This window comes from Emiliania huxleyi, assembly GCF_000372725.1.
Source record: "Emiliania huxleyi CCMP1516 chromosome Unknown EMIHUscaffold_19, whole genome shotgun sequence".
Lineage (NCBI taxonomy): Eukaryota > Haptophyta > Isochrysidales > Noelaerhabdaceae > Emiliania > Emiliania huxleyi.
The window spans coordinates 212,530-231,455 of record NW_005200690.1 but is presented as its reverse complement, the minus strand read 5'-3'; the positions used below and the strand labels follow the sequence as shown (position 1 = coordinate 231,455).

Sequence of the window (18,926 nt, the reverse complement as noted above, 5' to 3'; positions counted from 1 at the left end):
TGCTCTACACGAGCCTCCCTACCGCACGAGCGTGCGGGCGGCTCGAATCCACCTTTCCCCGCCCTAGCCACTGTTGGCTGGGCGGTGGGCGCCGTCCGCCTTGCGGCGGCTGCGACACTTGCAACACGAGCACACCTCGCTTCGGCGCGCTCGACCCTTCACAACGGGCCGCCCGCAAGGACGCGTGTGCGGCCCTCTCTACTCGACCTGTGCCACGGCGCGGGTCGTTCTAGTCATGCAGCCGCCCCGGCGATCGTGCTCGGGGCGTATCTCAGCACTCACCGCGCGAGACGCGTGGCGTGCCACAAACCAGTAAGCAGCAGCCTTCGCTGCTGCGACTCGAATGCTTCAAACGCGCACCTGTGCTTGCGCACGGCGTGCTCTACACGAGCCTCCCGGCCACACGAGCGTGCGGGCGGCTCGAATCCACCCTTCCCCCGGCCTAGCCACTGTTGGCTGGGCGGTGGGCGCCGTCCGCCTTGCGGCGGCGGCGACACTTGCAACACGAGCACACCTCACTTCGGCGCGCTCGACCCTTCACAACGGGCCGCCCGCAAGGACGCGTGTGCGGCCCTCTCTACTCGACCTGTGCCACGGCACGGGTCGTTCTAGTCATGCAGCCGCCCCGGCGATCGTGCTCGGGGCGTATCTCATCACTCACCGCGCGAGATGCGTGGCGTGCCACAAATCAGTAAACAGCAGCCTTCGCTGCTGCGACTCGAATGCTTCAAACGCGCACCTGTGCTTGCGCACGGCGTGCTCTACACGAGCCTCCCGGCCACACGAGCGTGCGGGCGGCTCGAATCCACCCTTCCCCCGCCCTAGCCACTGTTGGCTGGGCGGTGGGCGCCGTCCGCCTTGCGGCGGCGGCGACACTTGCAACACGAGCACACCTCGCTCCGGTGTGCTCGATCCTTCACAACGGGCCGCCCGCAAGGACGCGTGTGCGGCCCTCTCTACTCGACCTGTGCCACGGCACGGGTCGTTCTAGTCATGCAGCCGCCCCGGCGATCGTGCTCGGTGCGTATCTCAGCACTCACCGCGCGAGATGCGTGGCGTGCCACAAACCAGTAAACAGCAGCCTCCGCTGCTGCGACTCGAATGCTTCAAACGCGCACCTGTGCTTGCGCACGGCGTGCTCTACACGAGCCTCCCTACCGCACGAGCGTGTGGGCGGCTCGAATCCACCTTTCCCCCGCCCTAGCCACTGTTGGCTGGGCGGCGGGCGCCGTCCGCCTTGTTGCGGCGGCGACACTTGCAACACGAGCACACCTCGCTTCGGCGCGCTCGATCCTTCACAACGGGCCGCCCGCAAGGACGCGTGTGCGGCCCTCTCTACTCGACCTGTGCCACGGCACGGGTCGTTCTAGTCATGCAGCCGCCCCGGCGATCGTGCTCGGGGCGTATCTCAGCACTCACCGCGCGAGACGCGTGGCGTGCCACAAACCAGTAAACAGCAGCCTCCGCTGCTGCGACTCGAATGCTTCAAACGCGCACCTGTGCTTGCGCACGGCGTGCCCTACACGAGCCCCCGACCGCACGAGCGTGCGGGCGGCTCGAATCCACCCTTCCCCCGCCCTAGCCACTGTTGGCTGGGCGGTGGGTGCCGTCCGCCTTGCGGCGGCGGCGACACTTGCAACACGAGCACACCTCGCTTCGGTGTGCTCGATCCTTCACAACGGGCCGCCCGCAAGGACGCGTGTGCGGCCCTCTCTACTCGACCTGTGCCACGGCACGGGTCGTTCTAGTCATGCAGCCGCCCCGGCGATCGTGCTCGGGGCGTATCTCAGCACTCACCGCGCGAGATGCGTGGCGTGCCACAAACCAGTAAACAGCAGCCTTCGCTGCAGCGACTCGAATGCTTCAAACGCGCACCTGTGCTTGCGCACGGCGTGCTTTACACGAGCCTCCCTACCGCACGAGCGTGCGGGCGGCTCGAATCCACCCTTCCCCCGCCCTAGCCACTGTTGGCTGGGCGGCGGGCGCCGTCCGCCTTGCGGCGGCGGCGACACTTGAAGCGGTCGCGGCGCGTATGCGTCGTACTGTTAGGGCGGCCGGGCCCGAAGACGGCCCGGCCAGGCTCTGCATAAGGCCATCTTCGCCACAACGCGTGGCATTGGTCCAACTACGGCAACCCACAGCGAGGGGGGCCGCTTAGGCGACCTTGCTCACATCAGCTGCATATGCTTCAGTGGTGCAAGGAGGAGTGGAGAGGGACCTTTGACGGTGTCTGGCCCATGCGGGTTGGCACGTACCTAGTTGTGCGCATATGCGTACGCGACCGTTTTGGAGCGCGGGGCGGCGGCGTCGACAGATATCGACGCCGCCGTCGCCGCGCATCATGACGAGTTCGCATTCCCCATGTGACCCTCTATACCTCACCTTCGAGACAAGCCAGGGTTCAACCCAATGGACCTAGTGTGGCGTCGAGGCCCGCACTGTCTGGACATGCGGGCCGCGGCTGACAGAACGGCGGGCTAGGCATTGAGAGCCCAGGAGTTTTAATTTCCTGGCTCACAAGCTGAAGTGTGAAGATGTTCGCGGGCGACTTTCTTTCTGATTAGGAGCAGGAGAACTAGGTTCTTTCGTCCGGAACAGGAGAACAGGCTCTTTCCTCCCCCCCCCCCCCCCTGATCGTCCTTCCAAAATCGCAAACCCTGTCAACACACAACAGTCCAGCTTACAGTGGGTTATGCGGGCATTAAGAAAACGTGGCATTAAGAAACCACGCCGAGCGATTTCCGCGAAAATCTAAGAAACCACGGCGCGCCGCAGGCGCGGCCCCGAGAAAAGGCCAGACACGAGTGTGAACGGGAGCCTCCCCGGCTCAAAATTTCTCTTCGCCTGCGGCGCGCGCACTTTTGTCACTTTCCAAGTCTGCGGTGTTCTGAGTGGAGTGCGAGTGGATAGTGGCGTGTGTGCGTCTTCCCGTCATCCAGAGAGCCGACTCGGCGCGTCGCCGTCGGCGGCAGACTCTGGCATCGATATTACCTATATTTTTTTTCGGGCCGGCTCTGGCTTGAGTGCCGGCCGGAGCTAAGAAACCACGGCGTGGGGTGGGTGAGGCGACAGTGAGGGCTGTGGAAAGGCTTAGAAACGGCGGGGCGTGCCGCGGAATCCTGTTTTTTTAATGCCCGCAAGTTGCGCAACCCACTGTAGGTCTTCTTCTTCTTCCACCTTCGGGTGACGGGTGTGTTCGTAAGAAAGAGCCACATACAGAGAGAGATTTTTAGCACTACCAAACAACTCTAACACATGTGCATGCACATGTGCATGCACATGTGCATGTGCATGCACATGCACATGCATACATGTGTATGGTTTGTTTGTCACATACACGTAACACAATCTCCCTTTCCTCCCAGTAAGCTAAATAAAAGTACACGTACCTTAAGGTACGTACACTGAAAATCCTGTGCTCGTGCAGACCAGCTGACGGGGACCCTATCTGTCCTCCACTCCCTCCCTCGTTGGGCTGTCTTTCTTTCTTACACTGGCACGGCAAGGGCGTGGACTGGCCTAGGGACTGGCGCACACTGACTGGCACCCACATAGGCACATCGATTGATTGATACATTCACATGTGCATGTAGGCACTCCAAGAACAAAGAAAACGAACGAACGACGCACACGCGCCCCACGTCTGTGCGACACCGACACACGCTCGCCACGGCCCGGGCATGTTCCCGCGTGTTTTTGTCCTCGACTGTCCGGTCTCTGCGCACGCGCGCGGCGAAAACTCCTCCTTGATGCAACCACGCCTCGTGACATAGGAGGACACATCGGCCGAGACGCGCGAACCGGAAACTCGCGCCCGAGCACCACACGACATGGCGGACGACGAGGTTGCGGCGCTCGTGGTGGACAACGGCTCCGGCATGTGCAAGGCGGGCTTCGCGGGCGACGACGCGCCGCGCGCCGTCTTCCCCTCCATCATCGGCCGGCCGCGCCAGCCTGGCGTGATGGTCGGCATGGGGCAGAAGGACTCGTATGTCGGCGACGAGGCGCAGTCCAAGCGTGGCATCCTCACGCTCAAGTACCCGATCGAGCACGGCATCGTCACCAACTGGCGCGCGCTCCGCCGCCGCCGCCGCCCCCCAGTCCATTCCCGCAACCCGCCCTCCCGGGACCCATCTCACGCCCGTCTCTCCCCGCCTGCAGGGATGACATGGAGAAGATCTGGCACCACACCTTCTACAACGAGCTGCGCGTGGCGCCGGAGGAGCACCCGGTCCTGCTGACCGAGGCGCCGCTCAACCCCAAGGCCAACCGCGAGAAGATGACCCAGATCATGTTTGAGACCTTCAACGTGCCCGCCATGTACGTCGCCATCCAGGCGGTCCTCTCGCTGTACGCGTCGGGCCGCACCACCGGCATCGTGATGGACTCGGGCGACGGCGTCTCGCACACCGTGCCCATCTACGAGGGCTACGCGCTGCCGCACGCCATCCTGCGCCTCGACCTCGCCGGCCGCGACCTGACCGACTGGATGGTCAAGCTGCTGACCGAGCGCGGCTACTCCTTCACCACCACCGCCGAGCGCGAGATCGTGCGCGACATCAAGGAGAAGCTGGCGTACGTGGCGCTCGACTTTGACCAAGAGATGCAGACCGCCGCCCAGAGCAGCTCGCTCGAGAAGACGTACGAGCTGCCCGACGGGCAGGTCATCACCATCGGCAACGAGCGCTTCCGCTGCCCCGAGGCGCTCTTCCAGCCTTCCTTCCTGGGCATGGAGTCGGCGGGCGTGCATGAGACGACGTACAACTCGATCATGAAGTGCGACGTCGACATCCGCAAGGACCTGTACGCCAACGTCGTCCTCTCGGGCGGCACCACCATGTACGCCGGCATCGCCGACCGCATGTCCAAGGAGATCACCGCGCTCGCGCCCGCGTCGATGAAGGTCAAGATCATCGCGCCGCCGGAGCGCAAGTACTCGGTCTGGATCGGCGGCTCGATCCTCTCTTCGCTCTCCACCTTCCAGCAGATGTGGATCTCGAAGCAGGAGTACGACGAGTCGGGCCCGTCCATCGTGCACCGCAAGTGCTTCTGAGAAGCAAGAGCGGGCTTCATGCCTGCAGCAGAGCCCTCCCGCATAGCGAGTTTCGCTGCATACTTTTTTGTATAGTATATTGAGGATCACTCGAGACAAGGCCTCCACCCGTTTTTTGTCCGCGTTTTATCGGTAGCCCGAGCCCCGAGGATACATACGCGCGCGGATAGAGAGCGGGCGCGGCCCCCCCCGCGCCATGCCCCGCGCGTGCGCGCGGTGGCCGCGGTGGGGGGCGAGACAGAGCGGAGAGCACAGCGAGGGCGCGCGGGGGGAGCGACCTGCACGCCGCAGCTGCTTACGTACGATAGACGCGTGTGGTCCTCTGTGCGAAGCTGTGTACTAACATCAGGCCACTCCAACCGTTACTAGCTAACCTGTCTCTCACCGGTTCCACCTTATCCGCCCCGTGGAGTTCCAGTGGCGAAGCAGCCTCAGGTTTCCTTGCTGGTCATGCCAGAGGTCGGGAACCACCGCCTTCAGGTAGTGCTCCTGTGTCTGGTTGCAGTTGTAGTAGTACATACACACCTCTCGGCCGTCGCCGTTGCCATAAAACCCGTAGGCGGAGATTCGATCGCAACTTCTCATGGCGAGAGCAACAGCAGCGGTCCCAGTGAGAGGGATCGCTCCTCCCGTCAGGTTGCGTAGAGCGTGGAAGAAGACCGGGTTCATGGGGTGCACCTGCTGCCGCTTGCGCCGGTCGCCCTGGGCGTGTAGCCGCTTGTTCCTCTTCACCCGCTCCGCCATGGTGTCCCAGCAAAAGTCGATGCCCCCCTGGTTGCAGATTGGAATGATGGGGACACCGTCTCCCTCGTCACCGATCCATTTCCAGCTCGCACCGCGCACCCACCATGTGGTCCTCTTGCCAACGTAGGCAGTATATCTTGGGCCTAGGCTCGGCCGCTGTACGCGAATCACAGCTTCGTGCCGGTCGATTTCGTCGCCGCGAGTCCGATGGAGGAGTGTCCCCGAGTTGGCGACCACTGCGCAAGAGCGGAATCGGCGCACCTCGGGCGCACGCATTAACCGCAACAGGGTGGCAAGCTTGGGGAGGGAGAGCCGCTTGTGTGTCCTTGGCTCACTCATGTTGCAAAGGCTGCTTGCCACGCAACGGGAGCCGCTGGCTGCACAGTTGAGGTTGAAGCCAAAGGGTGGCCTTGCGCTTAGCAACGAAAGCAGTCGTTCCTCCGCCAGAAAAACGGGAGCGTCGTCGAAGGCCTGCATCCGTGCTGGTAGGTCAAAGTGCGATAGCGGCGGTTGGTAGCCTTCGTTGCGCTCTGGGGCCAGCCTTCTGTTCGATGCAGCGCGGTCCTCGCTGTTGGCAGCTTGACGGGTCAGCTCGCATTGGCAATACAGATCGTGCTTGTGGCACTGAGCCGCCGCGCGGTCGAAGCGTGCAGACAGTACCGCTTCGTCCATACTTTGCAAGCCGAGTACTGATGCACGCTGCCGGGTGCGGCCAAGCGGTGCCGCCCTCGCAGCCCCACCTCCATTCTTTCGAGGACGGTTGCGGGCTGTGCCCTGTCGACTGCTCTCGCGCACGCTCATCCGATTTGACCGTGTATCCGCAGGAGCACCCGCGTCGATAGGCAGAGTACTAAGGCCCCTCGCCGCTGCAAGCCAGACGTCAAGGCCGATGACAGCGGAGCCCATTTGAGTGCCGGGCCCGCGCAAACTACCTACAGCAGGTACAGCGTGTCCATAAGAATTCTGCGGCCGAAAATGAGGCGTCTCTGTGAGAATGGGTTGAGTGCTCGAGCTTAGCGCTCGCCGAAGAGGAGTACGACAAAATAGCGCCCGTGATTGCCTGCACGCTGCCCGCACTCACGGACTCCATACCCGAAAGAAAGAGAGAGAGGGCAGCTCGCAGGAGAGGTGACGAGAGAACTACAGGTAGTGGGGAAGGCAGCCTCGATTGCCATACAGACATGGGTGCGAAACAACGACAAGACCAAGGCAAGGGCAGAGGAACGAGCGAAGAATATAAGGTGGATATAAAGCGCCTGTTCACGGCATGGATGGAGGGTGAGCCACGCTGAACGTGCTGAACGTAGAGCCGAACGGGAGGACGCCGGGGAAGACGACTCCGAGGAGGACGACACACCAGTGGTAATCTCGTCGTCAGCTGTCACGATGCACCCGAAGGGGACCCCAGCGCCAGCATCATCCGTGGAGGTACAAGTGTTCGAAGAGAGAGTGGACCTGAGCAACGATATGACCTGGCGGCAAATGATCGCAGTGGGCGTCAGAAGAGTCGTCCTTGCGCGAGGAGTGCTCGATAAAGTCGAGGGGCCAAAATATGCCGCGAGGAGGGCAGAGCTGCGACGAAAGGCGAAAGAAGCCGCGAGAGCAAGTGGGAGCGGCAGGCGGCGGCGGCGTCGCAGGACGAGGCAGAGGAGGGCGACGCGACAGAGGAGGAAGCGACAGGAGGAAGAACGACGAGAGTGGGAAGACCGCGAGGTGGCATGAAGGTTGCAGCGAGAATCGGCGAGGGACTGTGCGAAGGGAGATAGAAAGAGGCAGACAGACGACCAAGGGTTAGGGTGGGCGACGGCTAGCACCACACTCCTCTCCTTAGAAGGGTGGGTGGCGTGAATGCGAGCCATCTAATTTTCTATTTGGGGAAAGTGGCAATGCGGGCCAACGTAAATGTTACTACCATACGAGCATTTCTTAGTAACGTAAAAGAACGCGGTGAAAACTCGTACGGGTAGAAATTTTGGTGTCGCGCTCGCAGGCAGATGCTATGAGGGGCAGCCTGGTCGCTCTAGGTCTGTGGGGCCCGCACGCGAGTCTCGTATGCGCGGCGACAGCGTCCCAGCATCGGTTGCTGGTGGACTTTGAATCCCCGATCAATAGCAGCGAATTCCACTTTGGCGAGGCGCCGACTCCTAGTCTGGCTGCGGCGGGCAACCAACCTGAGATTTATGCAGCCGCCATTGGCGGCACCGAGCTGTGCTTTGAAGGAAACATCGTTCCGCAGCTGTACTTTTTGGGCGCACAGAAGGCTGCGACCACCACCATTGGGGCAGCCTACGAGGTCGGTGGAGGCCACTTGCAGTCAGCGAGCAAGTGCTTAGAGTGCCTAAAGGAAGGCGTGCGCCTAGATGTCCGTGAGCCCATCCAGTGCATCCAAGCTGGTGGCTCTTTTAAGCGCGATGCGGCGTTGGACTCAGATGAGAGCTGCACGCAAGCTGGGAAGATGTGGCGAACAGGCACCGATGTCAAGGAGAGACGCATATTTCATGACGACGGCTTCTTTGACAACGACGATTGGATGCAGCTGGGACACGTCGAGGCGGTCAAACGCGCCCTTCCCGATGGATTTCCGCCGTGTGAGGCCGCGCGTCCTAAGCCCTTCCTTGCGGCAGACTTTAGCACCTATCTCGGACTGCCCGACGCCGCCCAGAGGATTGCAACAGCATACGGAGGCATGAGGTATGCGCTCTCGTTTGGCATCAGCTTGCGCGAGCCAATGAGCCGTCTGGGCTCGGAGTACCGGCACGTCCAAGACAAGCCCTTTGGCTACTACCTGAAGCACCAGTCCGAAAAGGCGAGCTGGGACACCTTCGAGAAGTTCGTCACACGCGCGGTGAGCATCTATGAGTTCGGGCTCAACCACGATCCGGCGACCCTCTCCAAGCGCGAGCTGAGCGAGTGGAAGAGCGTGAGAAACAGCGGCGTGTTGCCCATCTACGGGTCAATGTACGGGGCCGCGCTGCAGCGGTTCCTGCTCTACTTCCGCCCGCAGCAATTTGTGATTGCGCCGATGCTCGATATGGTCCGAGGCGATGAGAGGTCTAGCGAGTTCATGCGGACGATGGCACGCATCGTCAACGTGTCGTCGGTGGAGGCGGACGCATTCGCCGCTCGCTTTCGCAGGGCTGTTGGCGAGATCTCGCTCAACTCTGGCAGGCGGCTCGAATCTGAGGACATTGGGCACGCGTCCCGGGTACGCAGCGGATCGGAGCTGCTGGGTAGCAGATCGGGAGGCAGCCGCGCTCTGGGTCGCACATCGAGCATCACCTCCGATGAAAATCCGCTGGATGGCATGAAGAAGATGCGCATGCTACTGCAAGAGGATCTGGAGCTCCTCGTGAATCTAATTGTCGAGCACACCGACATCCAGATTCCGACGTTCCCGGAAACTATGCAGAGGGACCATAGCTCGGTGCAGGCTTGGTTAGAGGGGAACTGGTGAAGCCGGACGCCACAGGCGGTGCTGACCCCGCCGCACACCCCGAGATGGCTCAACCCCCCGCCTCCTTCCTCGCGGCTCGCCGGATGCTGGCGCCACAAGTGAAGTGGTCCTGAACGCTGCTGCGTCCTTGCGTGCGTCTTGTCTCCTCTCTCCCGCGCCGCCTGCCGCGTGCCGGTCTGTGTATCATGCGCGATGCCGGTTTGTGTCTCTCTCGAGTCTCGGGGTTTCCACAGCTTCGTCCGCGGACTCGGGACTTGTACTATCGCATCAGGCCTGCGCGCTCGCGCGACTCTGCGGTCAAAGTCCAGCCAACAAGCAACATTTTGACAAACTCGCACACCGCATTTTCTATGTCTCACACACTCTGCACTCTCACAGTCTCTCACTCGTGCTGTTCCCGAGTTGAAGCTGCTGGAGGCGCGCGAACCAATCGTTCGATCGGCTTGCGGCACACAACGCAGAGGGCGCGGTGCGGCCCCTGCAGTTCGAGTAGCCGCTTCAGGCAAGCCTCACAGGAGGCCACGTGGCCACACGGCACAGTCAGCGTGTCGCGGGGTGCATCGAGACAGATCGAGCACTGCTCGCCTTGTCCGCTGCCGTTCTCCGCAGCAGCAGCGGCGGCAATAGGGGCGCGTGGGGTGGCTGCCCCCGAGCGCGCGCGCCCTTGCTGCCTGCGCGCATAGGCTTGAGCCTGCTCGTCATTCAGCCGGCGGGGCCGGTGGCCATCGTAGTGGTGCGCTGTCAGAGACATGCGGCATAGAAGCGCCGTCACCTCGCCCGCCGCGCCCGAGCCGCTCGCGGGAGAGACCTCGACCTCGTCGACGAACCAGACCGGGTGGAGGAAGCGCACGCCGATGACGCGCGCCCGGAGCGGGGGCGGCAGGCCCTCCGCCAGGTCCGATATGCGAAGCGAGATTGTGTTTGAGCAAAGGAGCGGCGGAGGCAAAGGTGGCGGCGACAGCTGCTTGTATGTCTCCGCAATCTGCTTCAGCAGCCGCCGCTTGATGTCGAGATCTTCCGGTACCGCCTCGATGATCATTTGCGTGCCCACCGCATCAATCAGATTCTCGACCAGCGTACACCGCGATACGACCTCCTCCACGTCCGCTGTCGAGAGGTAGCCACGCTCGACGTGCTCGTAGAGGAAGGCGCGCATCGTCTGCATGGCACGACGCCTCGAGAAGTCGGTCGAATCGTAGAGCGTCACTTCGCAGCCGCGCCGTGCCAACTCACCCGCCATCACGCAGCCCATCCTGCCGCACCCGACCACCGACGCCCGCAGCCCACAGGGAGGAAGCACCGCTGCCGCGCCGTCGTCGTGCATCGGGACCGGCTCAGGCGGCGATGACGGCCCGGCCTGCGGCGACCCAAGTGGCGCCGATGCGTGGCCAAACAGGAAGGAGCCGAAAGCGTCGAGCATAGGAATTCTAGGGGGAGGTAGCACTGGAAGCAGCCGCGCCAGAAGTTTTTTATGACGATGCAGGTGGGCAGTGCAGTACGCGCCTTCCACGCGAGTGCGCGCCGCGGTGCCGCTGGTGAAACTGGCCGTCAAGCACCTCGCATCGCTACACCTCTCACGGGTCTACCGACCGATCGATGCGTACCCTTGACCCATCCCGCCCGCCGGACGGACGATGCAACGGCCACGACCGACGCGCTTCTATGATCTATTAGCTCATACCGAACGAGAAGGGCGCGCGATCCAAGACGACACGAACCGAGAGTGGGAAATCGAGTGCATCTTGGCGCAGCGCACAAACATCGAGCGAGGGGAGCCGGAGTACAAGGTATAGGTTGGTGGGTGCGATGGCGAGACGCATCCGAGGAGGAGGATGAGTGGCTAGCGCAGGAGGCAGTCGCGGGCCCACTCCTAGACGCCTTTACCGCCGCAGTGGGCCCCTCCGACGACAGCGACGTAGGTGGGGACGGAGGCAGAGATGAGCCAAGTGACGGCGAGGGCGACAGTGACGATGGCGACGGCGACGGGGGGGGAGAGGGGAATGGCGAGAACGCAGCCTCTGATGAACGAAAGATAGCGCGGTCTATCTTCCGCTCTATCCACGACAGGTCCCTATCACGGCCGACGTCAGACACGGCGTACTCAGTGTTGACTGATGCGCTACCGGTTGGACCGCGAAGATGTAAGAAGCCACGTCGACGGGGGCTGTGCGACCTGTGCGGCCTACTGGGCGGCGTGAGAGCAATCGAAACGACACGCCACCTCGCCCTCGAATGTCCATACACCACACTGACCCTCGAGGCGGTACTCCGCGCAGTCCTGGAATGCACGACCCTGGATGAAGCCGTGCTAGAGGAGGTACGGGGCGTGGGGATGTTTCCGTCGCACGACACTAGGCACGGGAGGACTGGCGCGCACTGGAAGAAAAGAATTTTCCGCTACTCTGAGCACTCTCGCACAACACTGGGCGCAGGACTGCGCACTCGGCACTGGCACTTGCACACTGGCACTACATGTAACGCAGGTGCACCGCGGAGAAGACGACGAGCAAAAAGAATTACGACGACCCAAGTGCACCGGCCACACCGACCTCTCTGCGCTCTGGCCGGACCCGGACTGGCCCCTCGCAGCGACGAAAGCTAGAGTACTAGCTAGGGCCTAAATAAATAAATAAAACGGACACCTCTACTAGGAGATGGGTAAAAAGGAACAGGTCCCCGCCCGTGCGATCTTTGTGCAGGGTTCTTTGTGGGTGTGGTCGGCGACTAGCCGGGGTCGTCCTCCCGATGGGGGACTAGCACTAGCCGTCTTCCACATGGTCCCTCGGGTCCCTGCTGCTCCTAATCTCTTCGTACATCCTCCTGCTGATCTCCGCAACGTCCTGCTCCCTCCCTCGTCTCGCCCTGCGCGTCTGCTCCGCCTCACCGTCTTCTGCCCTGCGTCGTCTGGCGACGGGTCCTCCATAGTCGGTTGAGGTCGCCGCCCTCCTCGTGCCTCTTCCCAACGTTCCCTCGGCGGTCGATGCCGTCTGGTCCGCCTCCGCCGTCCCCGGGTCTGACCTGCCCTCGCGGTCTAGCTAGGGCCTAGGGATCCCAGCCACGATCATGGCCGTGACGGCCTCGCCCGCCATATCGTTCTCGGCCGGTCGATCGCGCGTCCCAAAAGTCGCCAAAAGTCGCCAAAAGCGGCGGCGAGTCGCAATCACCCGCCCGCCGTCCCGGCGGTCCCGCAGCTCGCGCGAATCTCCCTCTTAACCCACACTTAACATCTATATAAGGGATCCCTAGGCGATAAGTTAGGAAAAGGAAAGGGGGCGCTGCTGAAGTCGCTAGAACCAACCTTTCTTCATCTTATCTTACACCTCGCGCACGGCGGGTAGTAGTACTACTGGACGCAACCCTCTCGTCTCTCTCTCTCTCTCCTCAAACCGAGCTCTCACAGACTCAGACACGTACCAGGAACCACAAAAAACCGGGAGAATCGGTGGCTACGGGGAGAAAAACGGGCAGCGGCACAGGGGCACGCGAGTGTGGGGTGGGGTGTGGGTGTGCGTCCCGCGGTCCCGGCCTGGCGACGGGAGGGACGGCACCGCCTCAGCGAGGTGCTAGTGTCTCGCTCGGCGGAGGTGTACGCGTCGGGACTCGCCGCTACGCACGCGCCCGCGTGGGAAAGCAGCGCCATGGGGTGGAGGCCGGGATATGCGGCCAAGACGAGACTGCAGCAGGCGTCACGGGCGGGGCGGGGCGGAGCCGCGCGAGTGGCCAGCCTCGGGCATCTCGACGTCGGAGGTGCGGCAGCCCTCGCCGGGGCGGGGCTCGCGGTCCGCGGCGGGGGAGAGCGGAGCGCTGCGCGTCGGCGGGGCGGGCGGTCCCGTCGGGCCCACCTCGGGGAGCGCGGCCGCGGCGCTCGGCGAGCTAGCAGCCTCGCCCTCGCCCGGCGGCCTCGAGGCGCGCGCCGCCGCCCCGCTGCCGCCACCCTCCTCGTTCGCCGACGCGGACGAACGCGACCCGCCGCCCGTAAGGATGGACGTGAGCGGGCTCGTGCGGCCGGAGGAGCTCGAGTGCGCGCCTCCCTCCTCGGTGAAGAGCGAGTTGATGATCTCCTCCATCAAGTCGGGCTCAGCTACCAGCTCGTTGAGGGAGCCGCCTCCAAACGACTCAGCGCCATCGTCCCTCTGCTGCGCCGACTGCGAGAGCTGGCTCGCGCGCGCCTCGCTGACCAGCCGCTGCATCAGCGCCTGCTGCTCGGTCGACGTGGCCTGCTGCGCCAGCCGCTGCTGCTGCTGGATGTGCGCCTGCAGCAGCTGCTGCTGCTTCTGGTGGTGCAGATGCAGCATTTGCATCTGCAGCTGCTGCTGTCGGATCTGGTTGGTGATCTGGTTGGTGACCTGCGCCACGTGCTGCAGCTGCTCGCTGCGCGGCGACGCTGGCGCGGCTGTCGCGCGGCTGGCGGGCCGGCTCGCGCTGCCCGCCGCAGAGTCGTCTCCCTCTGAGCTGCGCTTCTCGAGTTTGAGCTCGTCGAGGCTGCCGCTCACCCCGGAGCGGGACAGCTTCACGCCGACGAACGGCTGATCCGACGCGGCGGTCGGCGAAGAGGATCGCGAGGGACGCGACAACAAGTCCGCCGCGTCGCCGCTGCCCGCCCTCGCTGCCGGCTGAGCCGCCTCTGGCGAAGAGCCGGAGCCGGCGCGGCGCCGCTTCTGCGTCTGCGACTGCTGCGGCGCGATCGGGTGCGCGGCCACCGTGGGCTCGGCCGACACCCAAGCTGCGCTTTGCATCGACACCATCTGCTGCCACTGCTGTGTCAGCGCCGGCAGTGAGATGCCGTCGCCAGCGCCGGGCTGCAGCGTCCCAGAGCTGCCGTTAGCAGCGGCGGTGGCGGCGGCGGCGGCGAGGACGGCCTCGGAGACGAGCGGCTGCGGCCCGCTGCCGCCCCCCCTAGCGGCCTCGGCCGCGACCGCCTGCCTCAAAAAGTCGCTCCGCAGCGCCTGCACCACCTGGCTGTTGTTGCCCATGGCGGCCGGCGGCGTTGCCGGCGGCGGCTTGGCCATCCCCTTGGCCGCGTCACCCAGCTGCGAGAGGGCGGCGGAGAGGCCGGGAGGCAAGCTCGTGTCCACCGCGCCGCCACCGTCGCCGTCCGGCTGCTTGCCCTCCCTGCTGCTGCTGTCCGAGGCGGGCGCGCCGGCCCCGCTGCTGCCACTGGCGCCCCCGGCGTCAGCTGCGCCGCCAGCCGCACCACCCCCCGCCGTGCCCTGCGCGCCGCTGGAGACTGCACCTGCGTTCCCCGCCGCGGCGGCTCCCTGCGACAGGGCAAGCCACTGCGCCAGAGAAGGGGGGAGCGATGCCATGAAGGCCCCAGTCGCGCCGCCGTCCCGCGTGTCAGCCGCGCTCGCCGCGCCTCCGCCCTCGCCGCCGCTGCTCCCGCTGCCGAGCAGCCCCCAAGAGCCCGCCGGCGGCAGTGGCAGGGGCGGAAAGTTGCTCAGGCCCCATCCCCACTGGTTGCCGATGCCAAAAGCGCCCGATCCGCCCGTGCTCAACTGCGCTGCTGTCGCCGCCGCCGCGTGCGCCGCCGCCGCAGCCCACATCTCGGAGCTCGTGCTCGGCCCGCCGCTCGCGGAGCCGAGCGTAGACGCGCTCGGCGCCTTTGAGTCGTCGAGCATCACGTCGTGCTGCCGCCGAGTGGGCCCAACCTGCGCGCCGGAGCCGAAGTTCATGAGCGCGGCCTTGATGTCCTCCTGCGCGAGGGGGGACGCACGGGTGAGAGACTCGCACAGGCACCGGGCCCGCCGCAGAGGGTGAGTCGCAGAGGACAGCGCATCCGGCTGCTGCTGCGCGTCTTGACGCGGCGGCGGTGTGCGCAGCGCGTGACAGGGGTGGAGACAGAGACGCGTGCTAGCTGCGCCGGCGGACGCGCGCACCGACGTGCTCAGAAAGTTTGGCTCAGCCTTGTCCTCTGACCGCGCAGGCACCGGCTTGGCGCCAGACCTCTGCCGCTTGTTCTGGAACCAGACCTGCACCTGTCTCGGCGTCACGCGCAGCTCTGCAGCGAGATTCTTGCGAGTCTCGACGGACGGGAACTTGTCGTCCTTAAACACTTGCTCCAGTGTCTGCAGCGCATGTTTCGGTATGTTCCAGCGAGTCGTCTTGCCCTTCCGCTTCTTTGCAGGGCCGGCGTCGTCTCCTGGCGAGTCGAGCTCCACCACGCCGTCAGCGACGGGTGGAGACTCCTCGCTGGCCTCTCCTAGCAGGTCAGGCGCCACGAGTGCCACCGGCCGCCCTGGCGCTTCGGCCATCCGCTGCGTGGTGAGAATCTTGTTAGGCCTTCGCGCATCCGAGGTGTTCGCCGTCCTCTAATGAGTTCATCACCACCGCTGTTATTTTTCATGTACGTACCTTTAGCGTGTACCTTAAGGGCAGTGTATGTAGCTCTTACGTACATTCCCGGAGGAGGACTGCTGACTGGGTTTGCGATGAGAAGCGATCCGAACGTGGCATTCGGGTGAGCAGATCACTACCACCGAAACGCAAGAGCACTGCGACGGATCGGGCTCATGCTAGCATCCACCTCGCGGGCCGCCGATGTTCTGGCCCAGCGAGGCTGCTGCGGAGCACTCGCGGGCCGATTTTCTGGCCCAGCGAGGGGCCGAGGCCGCTGCGGGACACACACACCGTTTTTTTGACCCCTCCCCAAAACGTAGCCTCGATCCTGTACCGTGTTTGTTATGACCCCCCCCAATGAACATACCAGTGAGGGAGGGCGAGACGATCGAGGGGTCCCGTACCACGCGGAATCGGCCCTATCCAGTGCTCAAGTGCTCAAGCACCTGGCGACACGCGTGGGCTGTGTGACGACACACACCAGTCGACTCGCATCGTTTGCCTCCATGAACGGCGGAGCTATTCTCGCACCACACCTCGCGCACCCCGTCTCGTTTCCTTTCCGTGTTTCTCCACAGCACCCTCTCATTTCCTCTCTACTCTAATTTCCCGAGGAAACTCCGTGGAAATCAGCTGGTTTGGGCCCCAAATCAGCCAAATCGGCAAAATACCGGGGTATTTTGCCGATTTCCTCGGTTTCGCCTCAGATTTTGCCCCCACCCAGACCAGCTCTCTCTCAGACTCAGTCAGGGAAACTCGAGCGAGAGTTGCCAGAATGGAGCACCAAACACCCTCTAGTTTCCCTGGAAATTTCCGGAAACGCAAAGTGCTGGGGACCCTCTCGTTTCCTTTTTCAGTGTATGTAGCTCTTACGTACATTCCCGTAGGAGACTCTGCTGACAGGGTTTGCGATGAGGAGCGACCCGAAGGGTTTTTGGTTTCCGGAAACATGGATACAGGCCAAATCTGGCTCCAACGAACGTGGACACGCCCATAGCTGGGGACACTACTAGGTCACACACACACACTGAATATACTCACGCGGGGGGCACGCGTTCCAAGGTACTCCAAGGGGCAAGGAGTTGGCAAAGTTCGGCGTCGGCGGACGAGACAACGGACAAACACACATGGCGGACGACGAGGTTGCGGCGCTCGTGGTGGACAACGGCTCCGGTATGTGCAAGGCGGGCTTCGCGGGCGACGACGCGCCGCGCGCCGTCTTCCCGTCCATCATCGGCCGGCCGCGCCAGCCTGGCGTGATGGTCGGCATGGGGCAGAAGGACTCGTATGTCGGCGACGAGGCGCAGTCCAAGCGTGGCATCCTCACGCTCAAGTACCCGATCGAGCACGGCATCGTCACCAACTGGCGCGCGCTCCGCCGCCGCCGCCGCCCCCCAGTCCATTCCCGCAACCCGCCCTCCCGGGACCCATCTCACGCCCGTCTCTCCCCGCCTGCAGGGATGACATGGAGAAGATCTGGCACCACACCTTCTACAACGAGCTGCGCGTGGCGCCGGAGGAGCACCCGGTCCTGCTGACCGAGGCGCCGCTCAACCCCAAGGCCAACCGCGAGAAGATGACCCAGATCATGTTTGAGACCTTCAACGTGCCCGCCATGTACGTCGCCATCCAGGCGGTCCTCTCGCTGTACGCGTCGGGCCGCACCACCGGCATCGTGATGGACTCGGGCGACGGCGTCTCGCACACCGTGCCCATCTACGAGGGCTACGCGCTGCCGCACGCCATCCTGCGCCTCGACCTCGCCGGCCGCGACCTGACCGACTGGATGGTCAAGCTGCTGACCGAGCGCGGCTACTCCTTCACCACCACCGCCGAGCGCGAGATCGTGCGCGACATCAAGGAGAAGCTGGCGTACGTGGCGCTCGACTTTGACCAAGAGATGCAGACCGCCGCCTCCTCCTCCTCGCTCGAGAAGTCGTACGAGCTGCCCGACGGGCAGGTCATCACCATCGGCAACGAGCGCTTCCGATGCCCCGAGGCGCTCTTCCAGCCCTCCTTCCTGGGGATGGAGTCGGCGGGCGTGCACGAGACGACGTACAACTCGATCATGAAGTGTGACGTCGACATCCGCAAGGACCTGTACGCCAACGTCGTCCTCTCGGGCGGCACCACCATGTACGCCGGCATCGCCGACCGCATGTCCAAGGAGATCACCGCGCTCGCGCCCGCGTCGATAAAGGTCAAGATCATCGCGCCGCCGGAGCGCAAGTACTCGGTCTGGATCGGCGGCTCGATCCTCTCTTCGCTCTCCACCTTCCAGCAGATGTGGATCTCGAAGCAGGAGTACGACGAGTCGGGCCCGTCCATCGTGCACCGCAAGTGCTTCTAAGGAAGGTAAAAGGGGGGACCGGAGGGAGCGAGTTGTTTATATGTGCGAGGAGTTCCTGTGCGAGGGTTCCTGCTAAAATACTTCACCTCTTCATTACTATAGACACACGAGTCATTACTAATGCGTCTAATCACATTACTCTCAGTTCCACACCACTCACCACGCCCGAGAAAAGCGACTATCCCGATGAGCGAAGTCACGTCACGACCGCGTCGCTCTTCTCCTGGTCTCGTGCCGGCCGCGGGCTCTGGAGAGTTGAGTGCTGCGGGATAGACTACGGGAGAGGGCTGAGGGGGTCTCGGCTCTCGCTGTACTGTCTTTTAAGCTAGGTAAGAGAAATGAAAGATTCTTGGGGGTTCTAGTTTCCTTTCTCGTAGCGACGTTGATGACAGAGGATAGATTAGAGGCTGCGATTCCAAGATCTCGCGTGTTCATTTTATTTTTCGCCTTGTGGGGAAACGAACTTCGGCCCCCGAAATCGCATGTGTGTGTGTATGTGCCACGATGGCGCAAAGCGTCGATTCGAGCGACGCAAGCCCCGGGGCGGAAAGCGTTGACGCTTCGAGCATCGAACAGCTGATAGACCGATGGCTTAGCTCCCGCGTCAGCGCTCGAGCCTCATCCGGACCCCTTGCGCCAGGCTCGCCGCGAGCCACGCTATCACATTCACCTGGGCCAGGCTCCTACTCGCCAACAGCCCTTCGCGCGGGTGGATGCACCTTCAGCAACAAGGCCGGATCTGCTTTTGGATCGGCTACCTCTGTACGGGCACATCACGCGATGCTTTCTGACGGACCGCTTGGAAAGGCTCGTCAAGGGGGTCCTGGCCCGGGTGAGTTCAAGCAGGCAATGACCACGCTTCGCTCAGGAGGTGCTACCCTCGGCGGATCTGCAGTTCCCGTATCCTTTGGCTCGTCACCACGACGCCACCACGCCGCTCTCGCCGACGGCCCACTCGGGAAAGAGAGGCACGGCGGTACACTTTGGTG

General features: G+C 63.5%; 1 protein-coding gene across 1 annotated transcript; it reads left to right on the top strand.

Annotated features, from left to right (window-relative positions):
• The first annotated feature begins 3,814 nt into the window (after positions 1 to 3,814).
• On the top strand, positions 3,815 to 18,038 carry EMIHUDRAFT_434484 (putative actin). Its single transcript, XM_005782375.1, has 2 exons — positions 3,815 to 4,068; positions 17,045 to 18,038. The coding sequence occupies exons 1-2, from the start codon at positions 3,831 to 3,833 to the stop codon at positions 17,935 to 17,937; spliced, it is 1,131 nt and encodes a 376-aa protein (XP_005782432.1). The 5' UTR covers positions 3,815 to 3,830; the 3' UTR covers positions 17,938 to 18,038.
• The last annotated feature ends 888 nt before the right edge of the window (positions 18,039 to 18,926 follow it).

Bases quoted from the DNA above. Each gene is read 5' to 3' on its own strand.
- EMIHUDRAFT_434484 (XM_005782375.1), top strand. From the start codon at position 3,831: ATGGCGGACGACGAGGTTGCGGCGCTCGTGGTGGACAACGGCTCCGGC. The intron at 4,069-17,044 runs GGCGCGCGCTCC...TCCCCGCCTGCA, and splicing joins GCACGGCATCGTCACCAACT to GGGATGACATGGAGAAGATC.